Source organism: Maniola jurtina, chromosome 8 (assembly GCF_905333055.1).
Source record: "Maniola jurtina chromosome 8, ilManJurt1.1, whole genome shotgun sequence".
NCBI classification, from domain to species: Eukaryota; Metazoa; Arthropoda; class Insecta; order Lepidoptera; family Nymphalidae; genus Maniola; species Maniola jurtina.
This window is the reverse complement of record NC_060036.1, coordinates 9,331,149-9,354,745: the sequence shown is the minus strand read 5'-3', so window position 1 is coordinate 9,354,745 and position 23,597 is coordinate 9,331,149. Positions and strand designations below refer to the sequence as shown.

The 23,597-nt window shown below is 35.0% G+C and overlaps 1 protein-coding gene across 6 annotated transcripts in view; it reads right to left on the bottom strand.

Annotated features, from left to right (window-relative positions):
• Window positions 1-944: 944 nt before the first annotated feature.
• LOC123867896 overlaps window positions 945-23,597 on the bottom strand; it is a 140,795-nt gene continuing 118,142 nt past the window's right edge. Inside the window, exons 4-14 of one of the 6 annotated variants that reach the window (XM_045910208.1) lie at window positions 22,503-22,549; window positions 21,616-21,758; window positions 15,614-15,772; window positions 13,969-14,025; window positions 9,467-9,533; window positions 6,329-6,852; window positions 6,030-6,225; window positions 5,566-5,738; window positions 4,711-5,080; window positions 1,371-1,834; window positions 945-1,328 (exon numbers count right to left, since the gene is read on the bottom strand). In XM_045910208.1, the coding sequence (XP_045766164.1) occupies window positions 1,374-1,834; window positions 4,711-5,080; window positions 5,566-5,738; window positions 6,030-6,225; window positions 6,329-6,852; window positions 9,467-9,533; window positions 13,969-14,025; window positions 15,614-15,772; window positions 21,616-21,758; window positions 22,503-22,549 (2,197 nt within the window). In that variant the 3' untranslated portion in view covers window positions 945-1,328; window positions 1,371-1,373. Of the gene's footprint in view, window positions 1,835-4,710; window positions 5,081-5,565; window positions 5,739-6,029; window positions 6,226-6,328; window positions 6,853-9,466; window positions 9,534-13,968; window positions 14,026-15,613; window positions 15,773-21,615; window positions 21,759-22,502; window positions 22,550-23,597 lie in introns of all 6 variants that reach the window. The other 5 variants (XM_045910207.1, XM_045910210.1, XM_045910211.1 and 2 more) reach the window with 5 other exon arrangements.

Below are 23,597 nucleotides of genomic sequence, written 5' to 3'. Positions count from 1 at the left end.
ATTGGTTTCAACCATGATATGCTTTATATTTCGGAAAATAATGAGTTCACATAGCACTTGTGTCAAAGTTTCAAAAATAATTAGTAGGAATATAAATGCATTGTTCTTTATTAAGTAGGTACAGTCAGCAACAAAGCTAAGTTTCCACCTGTCCATAGTAGCATGTACTGACGGGTGCAAACCTATGCAGGCCTTTGCTGCTGACTGTACCTACGATTTCTTTATTTTGTAGATTTCATTAAGTAAACTATGATTACTGGTTGGGAATTTCAGCCACTTGGTCTATTATTTTTTTAAATATTTTAACCTGTGGGATTATTAGAAGAAACCAACGAGTCAGATGCTTTTCCCTCAATAATACAATTTATAAAATAAAGGCGTTAATTATAAAAATACGTTTAGAAATTAAAATTCGTCATCTATCGACTGATGATATTGAGCAAATAATTCTATATTCGGTTACCTGCTATCTTTAATTCAATTGAATCACTCGCATGAAAGTAAAATAAAAAATTAAATTTATAAATTCAGACATTATTCTCAGTCTTATTTCTTAAAGTATAAATTTTATTAACATTTCGAAAATATCATCAAGCTGTCACAAGTATTTTGTTATTGGCAAATCATATATTCCTGTACTGTCTAAAACATCTATAGTTATAAACTCTGACTCGCGCAATAGGAAAGAGCCGAATAAAAAATGTTAAATATGAAATTGGCAGTCATGTTGTTAGAAACGATAGTTCCTAGTTAGGCCTTTACAAAAACTTTGTAAGTCGATTGAATACCTAGTAAAATTATATTTACGTCACGGAATGTATAAAATAGTACATTCCAATCGGATTATCTCAAGACACGTTTTATACAAGAAAATAAATTAATTATACAGGGTGTAACCAGAACACTAACAAAAACGAATACAGGTGATAGTACTGATGATTACTGATAAGATACCATTAAAAAAACTACGAAAAAAAATTTAAGAAATCCTGTATTTTTAAAAGTTCACAATACATTGCAAATAAAACATCTGACTGACGCTAGAGGTCAACGGACGTTCCGTAAATATGCCACTCGAAGAATGCCACGTCGTAGGTTGGACATTACCCTCTACAATGCGGGTTTGAAAAATACTAAATCACTAAAACTACAAGATAAGGCAAATGGTTATTGGTATTGGATTGTGTCAAGGTACCATAATAATAACGCAAGGATTTAGCAAGCGTTCTGGTTACGCTCTGTAATGTCTCATATGGTTTTTTTTAGTCTTCAGGTTGAACGGGAGGTTCCGAATCCGTGGATGCGGGCGACGGTGCATTGGATGCCCGCGCCCGCGCCAGCGTCTACGCCAGCGCGGGCGCGGCGGCCCTCGCTCAGGGACGATGCGGATGTCCGGAACTTAAAGAAGAACTGCTCACACCCGAATCGCTACTTTTCTCTGAAGCGCAAGGTTCTCCTCCTGCTACGAATTTCACAACATTCAGCTTATGATCAGACTCACAGGTGTCATCGCGCGCACCTCCGGGCAAGCCACCGCTGCGTACGTTGCTCTTTTCCCCCACCGTCCCAGGGTACCGTTCGATTCTATCGCATTCGGCATCATCGGGTTGTCGTCGACGTATCGAACGCTTGGCTTGGGGCGCTGGCTCTGGCGGCCTGTGTAACGGTTCCTCAGTTCTATGGACGAGTGGTGATGTTCGTACGCGGACACCGCCAGCCCCGACTCCGGCTTCGTAACAGCCGGAGTCCCGCGGAAATTGACGACGACCGAAAGGTGAGTCGCCACCTTCTGAGCTGGAACCACCTCCTTCACCTTCAGCTTCGACTTCGCCACCTAGTAAATAATTACACTACTTTATTTAATAATACACTACTATTAGAGCTTAGAAAAATTAATCGATGTTTAGTTTTTCTTTCGTTAGTTTAATAGGATTTATTTCGTGTGTACTGTGTACTTTTAAATTTCAATAAATATGAGTAGATAGGCTTAAGTTTATTTATTAAAAAAATGTTTTTTTTTTAATCCCGCGAGAAGTCATTGAATTTTCTAGATAACAAGTGTAAATTAAAAATTTATAACACCCCCGACAAGTGAAGATTGCAGTAACTAGAAAAGACCGAAAAGACCTGATAACTTTCAAACGGCTGAACTGATTTTCTTGGACTATCCCGCGCCTACGATCTAAAGTATCTGAGTTTTCCAAAACACCATTTTCAAATAAATAATTATGTATTTAGGCAACGTCCATCTTGACAGTTTGACATTTGTCAATTGACATAATATTATGAACCTAACGGTTATCTAACCTTCTTTTGTACAAGAAAACTAGAAAAGAGCTGATAACTCTTAAACGGCTGAACCATTTTTTTTGGATTATAGCTAAGAACACTCTCGATCAAGCCACCTTTCAAACAAAAAAAACTAAATTAAAATCGGTTCATTCGTTTAGGCGCTACGATGCCACAGACAGATACACAGATACACAGATACACAGATACACAGATACACAGATACACAGACACACAGATACACAGATACACACGTCAAACTTATAACACCCCTCTTTTTGGGTCGGGGGTTAAAAATCACCGATGCCTGTCTTCAGAATAATAGCTATTTCTGTATCTTTCGTCAGAAGTGGTTAAATGGGTGGGCCGCGAAAAGGTAACATACATATAACAGAACAGACTTTCGCATTTATTAGGTATACTACCATGAATTCAATTAAGAACAAAAACTCTTTGTTTTTGAGCACGTCATCATTAAAATAACAGATTGTTGGAGATTTGAGTCGACGTTTATCCTAGTAATAGACTACAGGCCCATGTTTAAAAATGGGTGGGTCATATGAACCACCAGGTGACGTATACAGGACGATATAAGAGCATAAAATAATAAGTTTCAGCACTATGCCGTCACTTGTAAGCTGTCCAACAGAGTGCTGGTGAGAATTGAAAAGTGCAGGTAGAGTGAGTACATTTTGGTCATATATTTTTGTACGGCATTTTTACCATCGATAGATCCATGAAAAATAATAAGAAAGCGCGCAGTGCCGTAAAAAAATGGTGCGCCACAAAGTCAGTAAATGTTTTGATTTTCTGACAATTTCCGGGGTAAATTTGGTCATTTAATTCTGTACGGCACTAGTTTCATACTGTTTCAATACAGCCTCTAATCCATTATTCCGCAACGCCGTACAAAAATCATGCGACAAGGGGAAAAAATTGAGGGTAGCAACCCCCTCTCTTTCCGTGGTCCGGGGGGTGATTTGAAACAACATAAAATTAATTTATTTTGAAAGTGTTTTATGCATAGATAATATTTTTTTACATGCCGTACATTTTCGTTGGTCCAAAGATTTGTAGGGGATGTGGATATTATATACACACCCGTTCACTTCAGTTAGACGGCATAGTGATTTTATCATATTATCAATTGTTCTCTTCAAAAATATGTTAATGCCGTACAGTATCAGATGGCCATAAAGTACTACACCCTTAAAATGGTAGCGTCATTTTCATCAGCCTAAAAGATATGGTCTGCATTAAAATGTACGGCATAATTTTTTCCTAATTTATTTATCTTAATACTATTTAAAACAAGGGAAAAGCGTAGAAAATTGCTATATTTTATTAATCTATGAATATTTAAACTTTTGCAATAATTTGAAAAATTTCAGTTTTTGTATTTATCTATAATTTTTTTTAGAACAGTTTCTTTTGAACGGCAATACTATATAACAATAGTATTTTACACTATCATGTTAAAAAAAAGTTGCCGTACAGAGTCAAATGATTTTACAGCTTTAAAAATTAAGTATACCATGAAATTAAGATAATTATTGATACACATTCAAATGAACACTAATTTTTTTACGGCATTATTTTTAATAGTACTTTTGAGTGCTAGATAATGTTTTGGAACCAAAGCCGTACTTTGTCAAATCACCCCCCGGACCACGGAAAGAGAGGGGGTTGCTACCCTCAATTTTTTCCCCTTGTCGCATGATTTTTGTACGGCGTTGCGGAATAATGGATTAGAGGCTGTATTGAAACTGTATGAAACTAGTGCCGTACAGAATTAAATGACCAAATTTACCCCGGAAATTGTCAGAAAATCAAAACATTTACTGACTTTGTGGCGCACCATTTTTTTACGGCACTGCGCGCTTTCTTATTATTTTTCATGGATCTATCGATGGTAAAAATGCCGTACAAAAATATATGACCAAAATGTACTCACTCTACCTGCACTTTTCAATTCTCACCAGCACTCTGTTGGACAGCTTACAAGTGACGGCATAGTGCTGAAACTTATTATTTTATGCTCTTATATCGTCCTGTATACGTCACCTGGTGGTTCATATGACCCACCCATTTTTAAACATGGGCCTGTAGTCTATAATCAATCAGGACGATTATAATAATTTAAGTTTATCACAGGTCCTTATTAAGATGGTCCTGATACAGAGAACAGTTATGTAATCCATATTATAAATGCGAAAGTGTGTATGTCTGTCTGTCTGTCTGTCAGCTTTACACGGCCCAACAGACCGATTTTAATGAAATTTGGTACATCATGGGGAAGGACATAGGCTACTTTTTATCCCGGAAAATCAAGTAGTTCCTACGGGATTTAAAAAATCTAAAGCCACGCGGATGAAGTTGCGGGCATCATCTAGTAGTAAATAAAAATGTCATGCAACTTACATTCAAGCTGGTGCAGCAGTTGTACAGCGGCAAGGATCCGTGTACGATGATCAGGGGTCATAATACCCAAATAGTCTAGGTCCGATGGCTCAATCTCTTTAAACAATTCAATGTCCTCATATCCGTTTCTCGAAAAAGCAACCATATACTCCGGTAAGTCTATTCTTCTCAATAACTCTTCAACAGTTCTTGGTCTCGTTTCCCAAAGTCTTTCACGGCTTTTACACCATTTTGAGGACCTTGATCTCATTGTATCTCTCTCAGATAGTACTTCAACATTAGCAAACTTGAAATTGCCAACTTTGTTGTTAAGAACACCTCGCCAGATCCCGGAAGCATTCATGTTGATGACTTCTATTATATCTCCTTTCTGTTAACAAAATTTATTCATATTAATAGAGCCTCGATAGCTCAATGGTTGAGGAGCGGACTTAATTCCGAAAGGTCGGCGGTTCATACCCCACCCGTTGCACTATTGTCGTACCCACTCCTGGCACAAGCTATTAATCATAATAACAGTTAAAGTCATAGGAACAAGACTCAATTTTTGTCGTTCTCAAAACTTTACTTGTATTTGAAGCCTCAATTTAATAAAAAAATCGGTTATAAATTAATTGCGGAATACAAGAAAAGCTCGTTACATCATTATCTGGTCGTAGAATCAAAACCAATCTGTTGCACTATTATCGTACGTACTCCTAAAATTCACATTCAATCAAAATTAGCCATGTCTTAATTATGACTGATATTCCCCTTTCTCCTTTGTATCAGTCATACATAAGAGATGGAAATATCAGTGATATTTATGACACGTTTCATTTGTTTTAATTATATATAAATTGAAATCTTTATTACCTTGTATCTCAAGGCATCTTTTTCGTAGATATTCGGCAGATAATCGACAAGAGCTCGGGCGCGGCACAGCATTTGCGGAACCAGAAGACTCCGCCCCGCTGGACTTAATTCTATGTTTTCTTCTGCCGAGAGAGACGAATGATTACTACCGGCACGAACCAATGCCTGGGTGCCTGTACATAAATATGAGTTTGCTTAGGGGTCTAAATAACATGCCTTCTCTAGCCATAACGATCAATGAAATCAAAAATACCTGCAGTCACACGTTTGCACTGGTATTTGTTGCTGTTATTTTTAAGCTCAGGTTTTAGTAGGAAATTCGAGATTAGCTGTGGGGAGGTATTTATTACATATATACATAAAATCTGTTACATAATGGGCGTTATGGTACAAAGAAAGGAAAGACAAACTTATTTACAAATGTTTTTATATTACACAGACAAAAACTTAATAAATCCACTCACTACTGCCTGAGCCGCTGGGAAGACTTTCAAAAGAACTGTTAGAACATGGAAACGCTTGATCGCCACTTGTTCGCAGATCCGAAGGCATATCTGGCCCCCTTTCTTGTCTTAATCTTGATATTTTCCTTTGCACGTCTTGTCTGAGGCCTCGCACTTTGCCTGCTAAGTTTGAAACTCCGTCACATTCTTCAGCTGACTGAAAGAATAGTAAAAGGTACTTACTGGGGAAAAAATAACTGCAATTCAAATTTATTTCAGCTTTATTAAAGTCATGCTCCCTTATAAAACTCTTCCATTACCTTATGTACAGTTGCTATATGTTGTGAATCTGTTTCGCTTTCTTGATCTTCGTAATCCGATGACGCTGGAGATAAGGGGTCGATGCCTATCCGATAACCTGACATTTGCCTGTAGCCTCTTCTACAATCCCGTTCCGATCGACTCGATTCCAGCGATATGCCCGACAACCTCGAGCCTATAGATTGGATATCGGATGCGGCGTAATCCCCGCTTTCCCTATCTCGCGCAGTTCGCAAGGGTATCACGGTGGTCGGGTAGGGACCGCTCTGCGGAATTATTAATCCTCTCCGAGGGGCTCTCGCTAAGCTTATATCGCCGGCGCTTCTTAGAGATATAACTCCTTCGCCTCTTGGCTCGTTTCGGAGATTAAGTGTGAAACAAACACGTCCATTTTGAAAAGAAGCAGCGGGTGCTCCGCTTCCCATGAGAAAGTCTTCAGGATCGCTCTCGTACGGGGGCTCATCGTACCAGTGCCCTCTTCCGGAGAGACCTCTCGCTTCATCGTCATACATATACGTGTCGTCTGTAAACGAGTCTTCAATTAGACTTGTATGGCGTAGCTTTTAATAGTGCAAATAAAAATATACGTGCTAACATAATTGCGAAAAAAGTTTACCGTTACTTTCCCTTTTACAAAGTGGCGCGTTCACTGATAACACTGCGAATAAGCTTTTTACGAACATCGGAAAGCCGTGCGTGGTTGATGCAAAACATTTTAAAAACAATCATGCATTCAGCATTTTGTCGCAAATTAAACATATTTCTTGATGGATGATGATGAATTCACTACCATTTTGTCCGTTTTATATTCAAGTATTATGTTAATTATATTTTGTAGCCGCTTGTTGAGAAGGAACGATTTCTCTCCTAAGCGGAGACTTTGTGAGTCCTCATTTGCATACAGAATTATTTCATGATTGATGAGAAGATGCACATCGAAAGCATACCGAATGAAATGTGATGCCGGACGATAAATCTATTGACACTGAACATTATCAAGAATAAGCATTCCGCAACGTTGACCAATAAATTAACTGTCAAAACATCGTGCAAGCAACATGCTTAACAAAATAAATCATAAAAATTCCTTTGTATTCTTGAATATTTTGACTTTTTAGCGTACACGAAAGCAGAAATTAAAAAAAGTAGCTTGTTAAATTAAATTGGAGTCAAAATATTACAAGGCGACCCGATATTTATTTAGTGGCTGTTCACACTGTAAGCGCGGGCGCGATATTTGTGCAGCTGCCCGCCAACATATCCGCGCCCGCGTTATCCGTGTGAACACTCACTTACAGTCAAAATTAATAATAAACCCTATCTCTAATCTCTCGATAAGTTCTTTAGCAATGTTATTATTTGTTAAAAATTGTATGGACTTGTCTGACAAATAAAAATGTTGCTAAGTAGCTCATTGATAGATTGCAAAAAGATTGATTACTTATTAATTTCGACCGTTAGGCCCGGTCTCCATCTAATCGGAGAGGAGAGGAGATATGTGCAGTCGACCAATCAGATTCAAAATAGATAACGCGCAAAATTATCACGTCATCTTTTAAAAATCTGATTGGCACTCTCCATCTCCTCTCCGGTCCGCTTAGGTGGAGACGGGGCCCTAGAGAGCAGTGGTTAGCATTTTTTAATTTTTTATTTCTTTGCAGGCATTGAATTCAATTAAAGAGCTCGTTGTTTGCAGGCACTTATTATATAATTTTTACAATACATTATGTTTTATCAAAATTTCAAATATAACATTTCCAAAAACATCTACTTGAAAATGTAACCACTGCTGTAATGAGAACAATCTATACAATAACATAATATTCTATCATAAAATTCTTTTCTTGTTTTATTTCATGTACACAATTCGTATTTTTTATTGTGCCTACTTAAACCCTTATGAACTCTTGAGATAGAACTAGGCCTTGTTATGTGGAAGTCCATGATACGCAAGAAAGAACAAGCGTAATTCGTTATAACTTATAATCAGCCAAAACAGAGAATCTATAAAATGGTACAAAGTGCAGCGATATGCAGTGCTCGCCCTTCCTCTGCTAATGCACTTTGCAGTAATTGTGCTCTGTAGTCTACATCTACTAAGTATATTTGACCGAGCGAAGTGAGCTCTCTGAGTCTACTTGAGTGAATTTGCACTTGCCCGTCCGTCCGTTCGTCTGTCAGAGCCTTACACCTTCTGAATTACTGAACGTAATTACTTCTAATTAAATGATAAATGTAGACTTCATCTGAATATTGTGATGTCTTCAGCTGAATATTGCATAAAAAATTATAAAAATCTTTATTTCAGCGGAGACTCTCATACAAGCGAATGCCAAGTTACATATTTTTTCTTGCATTACAAGCTTGCTACATATCTTTTAAAATACGATTTTGAACAAAGTACAATTTTTTTTTTAATTTTTCGTTAAAATTGACGAAATCGGATCGGGATCTTTCAAAGTGCATATTAAATTCGACGATATAATTATGTCCAAAACGGCTACACATATACCTATATTATTAACTGAAACTTGTGTAGAATTTCAGTTATACTTGAACTGGAACAACAAAATATAGTTAAATTAGATAAATATTATAAAGAAACGAAATTATTTCATTTTTGATGACATTATTATTTTAATATAACTTCACAGTAATGTTAATAAAGGGCGCTGTCTTCTATTACAATATAATATTATATATAATTAAAACTATCATATTATGGGAATTATGGAATGCCGCGAGGTGTCAATTCGGGGCGAACCTTATCGTCAGAGTTAAAGGTGGGTACCTATGTAGACTGTTTCAGACGATCTGTGTGATGTGTTGTACTGGTGGTGCATATAGCTTGCTTTTTCTATATGTTTAGCAGTGGGACGGCGCGGCGGTAGTGCACATTGCATGCTGCACGTTGTACCAGAGGTCTGTTTTGGCGGATTTTAGCGAATTTAACTTTCTCGACCCTTGCGCATAACTGTTGCCTTAGTAAGGACCTAGTTAAAATTATTATTCCACTAATAGACATGTAAATATCTTCCACTATGCCGAAGATTAGAATATTCTGTTCATTAAGGATTTTTTTGAAAATTAAAGTACTTACTTAACGCAATATTTACATGAAAATTAATCGGACATACCTCCAAAAGGGCCGCGAACTCCATCGCGCCCCATATTCATAAGACCGTGTCTTATATCCCGTAATATCTGAAACAATACCAAATAATATCAATGTTAGGATTTTTTACGGCCACTACACTAGTTTTTCGAAAGCTAAAAGCAGCGATTAAATTTTTAACTCCGTGCTAAATCTAAATTAGGGAACTTTCTATGAGTGATCGCATCATTTACTCCACACAATATATTCGAATGCCAGTTTCAGCGATCTAGGTAAGCTAGGCATCCACCATAATTCAATGCTCATATACGCAACAACATAATGGTCGCCCTTTGCTTTTTAAGTGTCTCCTGTATTCTTACTCTTTATAATTATGTAAACAATAAAAATGTTTAAATAAATAAATAATGGATGGCTCTATTGCATAAAGTTGCCAAAACGCGATGTCGTGTGGATGCGCCACCAAATCACTGATCATTTAAATGCCTTTATGACAAGATCTGTTGAAACTTAATGCTATAATCTAAACTTTATCCTATCCTATCTTTATATTTATTTTGAAATATTATTATATAAACACTGATGCACTAAAATATTTTTTTTTTTTTTTTGTAAAAAATGGAAATATAGGCTTAACTTTATTTTTATCTTAAAATCTTAAAGTAAATTAATCTTTTTTTTCTTTTTTGTCAGTCCTAGTACAGACTACGGTCTATTTGGGCTGCAAAATTCCAAACACCAGTCCGTTTTTTAACTAGTGCTTTGGTCTATAACAACTGGTGAAAAATGTTTCCTTTAAATTAAGTCTATTATTAAATAAATAAATAAAATAAATACTCGTATTATATCATAGTCACAGGACATAACAGGTGGCGGTCGCGGGCGAGGTGATAGCATGGCGTGGACGTGGCGCCGCGCCGCTGTGGGCCGTGAAAAGGTAGCAGACAGACAGACACACTCGCATTTATAATATGTATTAGTATGGATGGATGTATACAAGCGATGCAACAGAGGTGTCTCTGTATAAACCGTGTTGTCATCACGCCAATCATGCCCGCAATCATTGTGTCTTGTGTGTGTTCCGCGCCTTATATCTAATAAATAATACAATCAAATCAGTTATCTCCTCAGAAATGGAAGCAATAAGACCAATTTTTAGCAACAAATTAAGAATAGTAGTTTATAATTTTAGCCCAACAGAATTGCTAAAAAAATTAATATAAACTTTTTCTGTGTACAGTTGTGTTTATTAGTTCACACGCAAAGGCTTTTTATACTAAAAAAAATAAAGTACTTAACTACAAAGAATCTGATAAAGCTACTTTTTTGAAAGACCTGAACGAAGATCTCAATAATACCTACTGCAGTATATAGGTACGTATAAGGCGCAAAGTACCATAAAGTTCTTTCGTAATGACGTTATATTTTAAGGCTAATGGCAGGTAGGTATCTAATTTGCATAATCACTGAACGTCGAAGCGATCAGAGGTTTTTTTGCAGGAATTTATAATGAAAAAGGCTCAAAAGTTGGCTCTGACATCATCATTTTATTATGGATGCAATATGAAAGGCTTGATGTCAACCAATTTAAATTCGTAAAGCACCTACTACCTAAAGCATTTTTATAGAATGAATGAATTGAATCTTTTGTCGATGTAAACAATATCCATAATAAAATCGTAAATATGAAAGTATGTCTATGTGTCTTTCTGCTTGTCTGCTTTGACTTTTAGTACATAAATATCTTAAATCCCGGGAAAGGATATCTTTGGTCCCAGAAAATCAAAGAGTTTCCACGAGATTTAAAAAAATATCAATCCACGTCATCGAAGTCGCTGGCGTAATTTACTTCCGTACCTATGAATTTAAACGATATACAAGATAACAAGATAAGCTACAAAAAATACGAATAAATAATAAAAGTTTTAATATGTGAACGGGTTAGGGGAGAACCAGATTTCTGTTTTTTTTTTTCAAAGAAGTTTTTGGCATGAATTTTATGATGAACGTCACACTGAGGTGTTCGACGGTGACAGCACGATACGACAGCAGCGCAGTTCCTGCGCACACTATTCAGTGTGAAATCCATCTTCTATTCGTCCCAAATAACACTTCAAGACGGTTTATTATGCTAGGTAGAATTACCTACTCAGCTAATGAAACTCCAAAATGGGCCCCAAACAACAGCTTAAATAACAGCCTAAGAATGGCTAACGGCTTTACAAACTACTAATGACATTTTTTAACAAAGCTACTTAAACGTTTTAAGTAATAAATTAATTTTATCCATTTTAAAGATATTAAGCAGCAAGTTTATACCTTATTATCTTTAATAATAATAATTAGGGCTTATGCTGGTATATCGATAGAAAGTCAGCTTGTTGTCACTTGTATCAAATCGTACACGCATACGCGCGCATCCACTGTGACGTACTGCCATGCAGTTCCCGACTCCCGTCGCGCGACATGTGTTTCTGGCTTTAACATTGAAAAATAAGTTAACGAAAATAATTTTGCATTTTAATGTGCTTGTGTCGAGGTACCTATTCCCAAACACGGCGATAAATATTCAGAGGCTGTAATAAAACGACCACTTTCGCGTAAGTAGAAAAGTATTGAACGTTAAGTTAATTTATGCACGTTTTGTTACTGAACCGGTACCTGTACCTGCGCTGGCGAATGGGAGAGGATTTGCGCGTCTGCTCGTACAAATGAGATTTCATGTCATGGAACAAAATTGCGTTTCGGGTAGTTATTTCTAGGTAATACCTATGGTAACGGTGATGGCTTTGTGGCCGTTTGTTTGCGACGTTTAAATACGATGTTTGAGCTACGTTGACAGTTTGGCAATCGGAAATCCAAATAGTACATGGTACATATCAACTACCAGTTGCCACTCAAAGAACGTATATTGTTAAAGGCACCAACACATTGCTGTTTTGATGTCGCGACTAGTATATGGAAAAGGAGTCTATATCCAGAACAAAATCTAGTTCAACCAGTAGGACCACATGAACAATAATTAAAACCATTTTTACAATTCAAATCATGTGTTTGTAGCGATGTTAGTATAATATGTAAGTTCATTTGATTTTTATTGTGATGAATATTACCATAAAAAGGTGGTTAAAATACTCTCATATTGTTGCGTACAAAAAAAAATGATCGACATCGATTATCCGGTATGTGATCTCACCTCACTAGAAAATTGCCATCTCGAGCTGTCGCAAACAATAGTATCATTTTTTATTCAAAACAAGCAAGCGATTTCATACCGATGCAGATGGTAAGCGACGAATCACTTTTCCCTTCCACCTATAATATGGCTACCTTCAAGTCAAGAGTGAATAGGCAACTTCTAGGCAAGCGCGCTCCATCTTAGGCTGCATCATCACTTGCTAGCAGGTCTGATTGAAGCCAAGCGCTAGTCTATACAATTAAAAAAAAGTCGATGTAGTCTAAGATGTAAGCTCGCTAATCTGGAAGGCGCATGAAAAATTACCTCTTATTTGTTCCATACGCGGCATATTAACGAATCGTTTTTTGTTACGGGATATCTGCTTTGTTTTTTACACACAATGGATAACCGATTTTATTTAATTAAGTATACAATGTTTCTCACGAAACATGAATGCTATCAGATTTCATATTATATTCGGAACTGAAACTTCCTCGTAACCCAGCAAAATTGTTTATTACCGCAGTTAAATTTCAATGATCGATTTCGGCAATGATACTCTGGTAATATGAAAGCGAATTATTTTAGCGAATTGACTTTTATTCTTTTGACGTAAGGTTTGTTTTTGTAAGGAATTATGTAGACTTTATGGCTATTTGGTATTCAAGAATAGTAGATTTACGAGCGACGAACGAAACGTACCTACCTACTCAGTAAAGGGCTTCCAAAGTTTCGCAGAGAAGCGATACAAGTGCCTCTAATAGGCTTAGCCTGAGATTAGGGCATGATTAGCTGAGGCTCAACTCACATGCCCATCCCAGTAAGATTAAAGGTGCCTTCATATTACATTAATTAATCTAAGGTGTTAGTTAAAAGTAAACACAATTTTTACCCAATTATTCAAAAAAATTGCTTTTTAGCTACTTCAAAAACACAACGTCAATCGCATATAATTTAGCAGGTATATTATTAATCTATCTATGTAGATAACGCTGCAGCATTGCAGATTGAACATCTGACATTAGCATACAAAGAATTGAGACCTCAGGTGACCCACCCTAATCCTGCTAATATTATAAACGTGAAAGTGTGGATGTTTGAATGTTTGTTACTTAATCACGCAAAAACGTCTGAACGGAGTGGGATGTTTGGAATGGAGATAGATTATACCCTGGATTAACACATAGGCTACTTCTTATCCCGGAAAATCAAATTCCCGCGGGATTTTGAAAAATGTAAATCCACGCGGAGTCGCGGGCATCAGCTAGTACAATATATTTTTATAGCGCCACAGCATAAATTGTGGTGATCGAAATTCCAAAATGTTTAAAAATTGAATAACTTACCTCTTCTTGCTCTCTCGCCAGTTTATCTTTCTTCTTCATTGCTTCCTGAACTTTTAACTGAAACAAACAATTTTATTCATAACAATGAAAATAGGTAGCTGTACAATTCATTTCCCTTTTGAGGAATATAATTTCATAAATAAGAGTTTAAATAACAACATATTGTACAATGTTTCATTGCTAAATACGCACTGAACACAAAGCATTTTGAATAAAGTATACAAACAAAAAAAAACTATTTTAGCTTTAAACTTAATTAAATATTGAACAGTTCATCGTAAAATAGGACACGAAGCTGCGAGTGACAAAAAAGAGTAGCAAATATAACAGCTCGCAAAATTAGAAAAATAAAAGATTATCTACGTTCTTTTTTTGATTTATATAAGTACCTACGCTAACGTTATTTTGATTCTCAGGCCAGTTCACTCATTAATACAAGTGTAAATTAAAAACTTTGACACCCCCGACAAGTGAAGGTTACAGTAACTAGAAAAGAGCTGATAACTTTCAAACGGCTGAACCGATTTTCTTGGATTATAGCTAAGAACACTCTTGATCAAGCCACCTTTCTAACCAAAAAAAACTAAATTAAAATCGGTTCATTAGCTTAGGAGCTACGATGCCACAGACAGATACACAGATACACACGTCAAAGTTATAACATCCCTCGTTTTGGGTCGGGGGTTAAAAAAGCACCTAAATAAACTAAATTTTCAACAGTGAATCAATCAATTAAATCGGCTCAATAGTTTTATGGATGCCTAGATAAATAAAACGATACAAAGTATGGAGATTGGTGATCAATTTAAAATGAATAAGGTGGCACTGAAAAGTTGTTTTTTATGTTTAATAAATAAAAACATAACATCATGCTTGCATGCACTCGAAAAAATAATCGTGCAATTTCGTGCAATTCTACAACACAACAGAATAGTGCAGTAATACGTGCTACAAACATATTCTTACATTATTTTACAAAAGTACATCACGTGTTACAGTATACAACATTGAGATTGAAAGATGAAATTCGAATAGGTGATATAAAAATATAAATAGGTAGATCCTCCTCCTTTCTTTGAGCATACCAAATATAAACCAAAGGAAGTATGCAATGAAAAATTTTGAATTTTGAATTCTGTTACGACTCTGTTGGCAAAATCATAATTAAAATTAACCTAACTGTACTATTTCCTGGGTATACAACAGATCAATACATTATTATAGGCACAACTAGAAAAGCTTATAATTTCTTGCTACGTATAAGCGATAGCATTATGCAAAATTTTAGAAATATTGCATGTTTATCAACTAAATGAACATTGTTTGTATATTTTCAATTATAATGAAAGCCTTTTGCCATCCAGAGCATAACAGAAAAGTTTTCCTGCGCTGATGGTTTGAGAGATACTGTTTATTCTATGCCATTGAAAGATAAAAAGTTTATTTGCTACGACGACCCCTAACTTTAGCCTAGATAAACCAATCAAGAAGCTACAGACAATCAATTTGTTATAACAGTACAATGCAATTTTTTTAATTATAAATCTATATGTTCAGGGTTAGCCTTTTACCATCAGAACCATAAATTGTCTACCAATAGCAGAGTCTCTCAAACGCAGTTCATTGCAGGAAAACGAAAGCTCACCCTATGTATCGTTTCTTCGAAGGTGTTTGGTTGGGCGGCACTCATTTGAAAGAAGCGGAGGCGATCATAGTCTCTGGGGTCAACCATGGACCTCAGAGCTGTATCAGGGCCAGGGCCGAGGCCTAGGCCACTTTGCAGCACGCTGTCCGGTGTGTCAACCTGAAGGAAAGTTTCACATGATTACACTAGTCTACGGGATAAATCCCGTAGGCCGCAGTGATTTTCACGATATATTATGTCATCGAATGTACGAATGATTAGAAATGCTGAAAAATCATAATAAAATCATTAATACTGATATTATACACGAGTTTATACAACTGGGTGGCAGGTAGAGACTATGTTATTGAGTATTAAAGTTCGTAGTTAAAAACTATACTTAATTATTTTAAGTAGATAATTACAATAATTAAATTAAAAATTTTACACTACGTAATTTTTACAACTAATAAACACTTAAGTACTCGACAAACACAAAAACTTGCACAAATTATGGACACTCTTACTACTAAAAGCCGAATTGTTATGAAATAAGATCTAATATGCTAAAGCAAGTAAAATCTACCCTTTCTAATTATATCATTACCAAAGTAAATAAAATATTATCATCATATTTTTTTGATTAGGCAATCTTTAAGAAAGAAATTCAGCTAAGTCATCTTCTAAATTTTATAACTTAACACTTTCGAGTAATTTATCAGCACCCGCTAGACATTTATCTTGGAAAGATTGTTCACAAAATCTCACAAATCTAGTTAATGAAGTTAACTTTGGCGCGGCAAACTTTTTTACAGATCACTGCTGCGTAGTGTAAAGACAATTTATATAAAAAGAAATGAAACAAGACTAAAAAAAATTAGTTGTAAGTATAAGAGAAAAATTCGTACCTACATAGTAAATTCACTTCTACCAATTAAATTAAAACTACTTAACTAATCTTAATGAAATTAGCAAGTAACAACAACTTTATTATATGTAATGGTCACTAAACACATTTTTTTTAGTTAAAAATATTTTTTTTAAAATTTTTAAAAATAAAATGAGAAAATAGATAAATGAGAGTTGTAATGGTCACAATAAATCACTGTATAATGAACCAGTCTTTTTATAACTTTGAAACTTAAGGATTAATATAAAATCCCAAATAGAACTTTTCATTACGAATTCCCAAAATTAAAACCACAAATTCCGATTAAAATGGATAAGGAAACAGAAATGGAATTTACAAAAGGCACGATCGTAATTACAATGTATGTGAAAATGATAGGACTATAAATTTTAGACCGTCCGAGTTAGGTTCCGGGTAGTACAGAAATGGTCCTCGTCTATTCACATTATTCCCTTATCAAGTACGAAGTTAATGGGTGAACATTGTACGGGCTATGATTAATTGATCCGTGCCTATAAAAGCTCATTGTGATGCAGATATCCTTAGCGTTTTTCGTTAACTGCGAATGATTGATGACGGATTTCCTGAGTTTAGTATGAGGTGCCTATCGAATTTTTTGACGTTTATTGAAAGAAATAGAGTTGATCACGATTCTCAGTCGTGAGGAATCGAATGGAGAGAGAGATCGGAACATAAACTTTATATAAGCCGATTTTTTTTTTGGATTTTCTATACTTTAGTTTTCCTTACTTTGCTTATAGGATAAACAAATCACAGAAACCTACCCAGAGAAACGCGTAAGCGACGCGATTTGCCGGCGCTTTAGACTTTAGATAAGTAAACTAAGGAAAACTAAAGTGTAGTTGCATTCACTCGGTATTCTACTTGGATCTACTTTGTATCATCATGTAAACTAATGAATTATTAAGTAGTTATCTATAACTGTTTATTACTACCTATATAAAATAGCTAACTGTTTTTTATTACCTACCTATTTTATAGATCTTCAAAAAAACTAGGAGCTAATTCTATGAGTTACTTAGTACAAGATTTCACTACACATTTCTAAAAATAACATTTCGTTTTTTTTTTTAAATGAAAATATTAGTTAATAATAAAAAACATTTAGTTAGCACAGAAATATACAAATTCTTTTTTTCAAAACAAATAGAAACCCCATTGCAGTCACAAAAGGTGGTACGTGACTGAACGACAGCAAACATTTTATTTGTCACTTTTCTAAATAAATTCAGGACATTACTGCATTAAAATGCACACATAATTTTAACATCGTATGTTTTTATCACCAAGGAAAACGGATTACTCTATATTTTAACACTACGGGCTGGACTTGGCCTAGCAACATTCAAATTAATGCAGGTTTTAATATGAATGGGAAACAGACCTTTAAATATGCTCTCACGTAACTGACGTACAAAGAAAGTAATCTATGTCATAAGCATAGCTCTGAAAATATTACTACAGTAAACATGATAAATGTTCTCCGAGGAACAACTTTTGTAGTTTCGTAACTTTAAAGCACCACTTTGACGTGATATCCTTTGTTGTGTAGCATATTATTTGAAAGTTCAAACTTTAACTCAATTAAATTCATATTATGAACCCAGATACAATGTTATTAGTTGCAGCTGGACTAAACACAAAATGGAGTCTACCTCAATATTACTAATAAAAATTTATAGACTGCTTAAACAATATAACTATTTTATACACAGTCATTAACAATTTACAACCTAAATTCATCTTGTAATAAATCCCCAGTTAATAATAATGTATAAAAGATTACAATGTTAGCATACAAAAACCTGAAAGACAATTTGTATGAGTACAAGTAGGTATTTGAATAATGAAATTTCAAGTTATCCAGAACACAATACAATCTTATCGATACAAGACGTTAGGGATTTACGATCTACAGAATGTTGGCAGAAGCCACAACAATGTGCCAATATAAAGTTTTATTACTGATATCGGGGATCTATAAAGTCATAATGCTTCAATGCTGGTGGTATGGTACCTATAGAAAGTGGTAAAAAGATACTTATGCAAATAGACAAACGAGGATTTTTATTTTGAAAATCATTTTTGGAATTATAAGTGCTAATTTACTGTTTTCTAGATTCAGTGTTTACTGCTACACAATCATTAATGTAATCAAGACTTACTTAATACAAAATTAACTACTTATTTTCTATCCAGACCAATAGATGTTGACATGTTACTTTGTTTTTGATATTTAATATCTACAACCAACCCATTAAGAGCTTTTTGTTAGGATAACATTCTGAAATAGAGTTAAATAACTCGTACCATCATAATTTTGCGTTGTAACAAATATCTTTAAAATACATTATTACAATAAACCGCATCTAATTTAGTGCCCAATTTTTATACAGTACCACAGTTATAGGTTATTTCAGAAGCACACAAATGCTGATAAAATAAATAAAAACTTGATTTTTAATTAAATAGATTGGTATTTGGTACAGTTAAACATCAATCTATTCCACTGCGGTATACGGGAAGTATTAGCGAAGGGGCACAAAATAAAAGTAATAAAATGTAATAAATTATGTAGCACACGACATTTAATCCTTCGAGGAAATTCCTTTAGCGATCCATAAAGAATTCCTCTAATCCTCTAATCACAGCTGGACAAAGCCCCTCGAATAGTCGAAAAAAGCAACTTCTGACAGGACTAATCCTAAGTGCAACTTGCGCGATAAGGATTATGCTCGCGCCCTAATGGCCTTCATCCCTTCTCCCAACAAACGGCCATAATTCAGGCGCCGTCTTGGCTCAACCGACTTAGCTTTGGCAGCCGTCATTTCTCAACGGCATGCGGTGACGTACCCCAGCGTGGAGATTAATAAATATACTCGTACGTGGACGTGGAAAAATGTACCACTTAATTCGGTCGGGATGAGTTGCGTATTCAGCGAAAGTTCATGAAGTTGCCTTCTTGTGTAATAGAATGGAAATAACTTTTACATTTATAGAGCCTTCGTCGCGTGAGAGCTCAAGAGCGGAGTTTCTGGTCTAATTTAGACTTTTAATGAATAAATTAGATTACTTCGTTGTCTTCATTATTAGGTTTATTTACACAATTCTTAGTTCATCAAGTATTAGGTACATAACTAATTTCAAATTACGATTCACAAGAATGATTATTATTTGGTGATGCACTACAGTAAAATATTTTTTTCTGAAAATACGCAGGAGGACTCAACAAAATCTCGGAAAAAGGTGCTTAATTGCAATCACCGTAGGGAAACTATTCCCTCTATTCCCTAACTGAATGCCCCTCGTCAGCCAAAAAACTGGGCATGTTAGCAATGCATACAAATGCACGACGCGTCATACTAATTGCTGGGAGTGCATGTCAAAGAAGGACCGGCGTCGCGCCGGATCAACATAATGGCGGATGGGGGTAGGAAAGGGAATGTATGAAAAAAAGGGAAGGCAGACGTGAGCTTACGTACTTTCGCTAAGATTCGGTTACACGTTGCTGTGTGAGACACGTTTTGTCTGCGATGTTATTGAAGATGCGGAGGTACTTCCCGTCCCGTTCCACCTAAGCATGCATTTTGCAGGATGTTATGATATTAATGATAAAATTTGCGAGGCCGTGATTCTCAGTATAAATATCTACTTATAACAATAATTATCGTTTTCTAAATTATCTTTTGTAAGAATTCTCATTACCACTATAAAATATATAGGTTGATACATTATATTATACTGTTAGGTCCAAAGTTACCTTTGGTAAATTAAATACATATATCAGAAATTCATAACATATTAACCAGGACTAATGCATAAAAGAAAATATGTTATCTCAAATAAGTAATACAGGTATACAAATAGTTAAAATACCTATAATTCTACTTATATATTATGTAATATTATAATTATGTTGTATTATGGCTATAAAATACTCAAACACATCTATCACACTCGTTAAAGGCTTTATATAGCCCTTTCTTGGCCTAATACCACAAACTTCACTACATGCAAACTGACTGCTTTCTAATGACCTACTGTTTCTATTCAGAACTGCAATATAATCAATTGCCAAGCAGGTATAAAATAGCAACTAAAATACTTATCATTTCATCTCATTATCATTGCTTACATCCTAGTTGTTAAATACTTAATTAGGCTTTCTAACACAAGGTTTGCATGTTGGGTACTATCGTATTTCTGTCGGATGCAATTCTTGTAATTTCATAATAGAATAGCACTATTATTATAAATCATATTCAAGGATCTTGAAATATAAATATTAGAAAGATCCTTGAGAAAAAAACTATTATGACAAAAGCAAGGTCAAAGAAAGCAGTCCTACAATCCTATTTTAGGCCATGCATAATTTTTAACCTGGAGTTTAATTTATTAGTTATTTATTCTCAATCATAGCTACCTACTTAAATTTGTCGCAATCTATTGAACTCATTTTACCTGACTTAACGTTCGTTCAGACAAGACCTTAAAAGTTAATTAGGTATGTAAACTTAAGTGATTAAACTTAAAATAAAATAACAAAAATGATTATGAATTATGATTGATGATGGATTCCTATATCAACGTGCAGTTATAAAATAAAGTCCTTGTATGGTTTTGCAAATCTAAACTTGGTTTTCGTGGGAAATCTGACCACAGAGCTAGATTTTATTTAGACTAGAAGTGAATAATATTTATGAATTAATGAATGCTAAAAATTTATATTTGAACACGATTACCCAAAAAAAGAGAGTAATGTTTTCTGGGTTCAAGTATGTGTTTCTTTACTCCACTATAACTTTTAAATGCCTGTACAGGTTTGTATGTATGTCATACGATATACCACTTGTTCAAAAAGTTTTCGAAAATTTCGAATACGGTTTGCATGTCAGTGTTTATTATATGTAAAAATAAAATTATAGCCAGTGTCACTCGGGGTGCTGTAAGGATTTTAAAGATACCCTATAGCTACATCCAAATCTGTTCAGGAATTTAGAAGTTTTGGTGGAATAAGAACACTCACATACATTAACCCTGAAAATATTACACTCTTTTTTTTTGGGCAATCGTGTTATTACTTGATTCTTACCCTTTGTGGAGGCAGCCCCTGCCGAGGGCTGTGGGAGTGTTTCGGCGAACAGGAGCCGTGTTTTTCTTTTCTATGGGACTTTAGTCCACGGAGCAGTCTTGAAAACGTCGTGACCTTCTTCTTGGCAGTACCGAGACAATTATCTAAATAGATTAAAAATAAGTTTTTAATATTTTGCGCAACGGATCAGCCTGGCTGTCCAGCGTGGAAATGCAGCCAATATTCTTGGCACCATTCCACGCGGGCATGATTTGTATAGTGATTAGATAAGGCTAGCTTTAAGTTTTATTGTAATATTTAAAATTAAAAAAAAAGAAAAAAAAAGATTCCGACGAATTGAGACCCTCCTCCTTTTTTGGAAGTCGGTTAAAAAGTAAGTATAATTAATAATAATGATTAATTATAATAATCTATCTGATGCCCGCGACTGACGTCCGCGTGGATTTAGGTTTTTAAAAACTGTGGAAATTTTCAGGGATAAAAAATGACCTATGTTAGGTCCTTAACTATATCCATGCAGAAATCACGTCGATCCATTGCTCTGTTGCGGCGTGATTAAAGGACAAATCAATAAAAAAACAATCTTTCGCATTTATAATATTAAGTAAAATATAATCTCTTCATTCTTTGCTTCTAGAAAGACTCTACATTTTCAATTAGGTTTGTACTAGATGATTACCGCGAGTTTATCCGCTTGGGCTTAGGTTTTTTAAAAATCCCACGGAAACTCTTTTTTTTCCAGGACAAAGTAACCTAGGTATACCTATCCTTTCCGGAATCAAGTTAGCTTTGTACCAAACAGCCCGCAACTTCATCTACGTGGGTTTAGATTTTAGACACTTTCTTATTTATTTGTATAGGTAGATGTTTATATTTGTACTACTCACCGCTAGGAGGAAATTCATAAAAATACGCTGAACGTGGACTGAGGCAACTGAAACAAATAAACACTGGTTATATAATTATAAATGTATCTACCTACCTTTTATTTACAAAACTTACCTATAAAATTGAAAAATAATATATAATATGTATACCTAATATAGTTAATAGACCTATAAAACTGTTAATCACACTATCAAGACCTTAATTTTGCTAATTAAAATAGTAGTTTAAAGTTTGGTCTCACTGACCGCTCCCAAAATAACCCGCTGTATAAAAAAACATTCTGTATTAAAAAAAAGAAATATCCTGAAAAAAAAAAGAAACTAAAACATTATAGGTATAGCTCAAACCACTGGGTCTGGAAACTTGAATTTTATATTGCATTGAAACTCTCTATAACGTAGATCGTACCTATCTAAGAAACGATTCCGAGAAATTCCGACGAGATTTTCAGAAAACTAACAGAATGCGACAGAAGACACCAGAGTCCAGAATAACCGAGTCAAAACACGGTTCTAGAAAATGTTCGTAACATCCCGGCTAGCTGAAGTTAGGACCGATGTGTAGATGTATGTACCAAAAATGAGCCACTTAGTGTGATACCCGTGGCCATGAAAAATATGAAGACTTAAAGAATTTGTTTAAAACTCCTATGAGACAACCCTGCAAACAGCTGATCGCGGAAACGAACTTTACAAAAACTTCTGTGAACTCGAATAGCCGTTTGAAAGAGACAACGAAATAATCTATGGCACTAAGTAGCTATTTGGTACCTACTATTGTAAGGTTATTTTTAAAAGTTGATTTGAGTTGTCAAAAATAATATAAAATTATTAATTTAGCTGATGAAGGTAGTTTGGTAAAATCGATATTTGGCTCATTCGATGTCATACAATCTGTTACTAGGAGGCCAACAAGATTGAACTTGCATAAATACGGGTGTTTTGAAGGTTTTAGTTTAGTCTCCTTCTGAGATTCGGAGCGATATCGCATATTTTCGGTATTTGGATTGTGAACTGAATAATTAGATGTTGTGATAGCAATCACGCTCTAATTAAATTATTTATTTTGGCATTAGTTTGTTTAGATTAAAACTC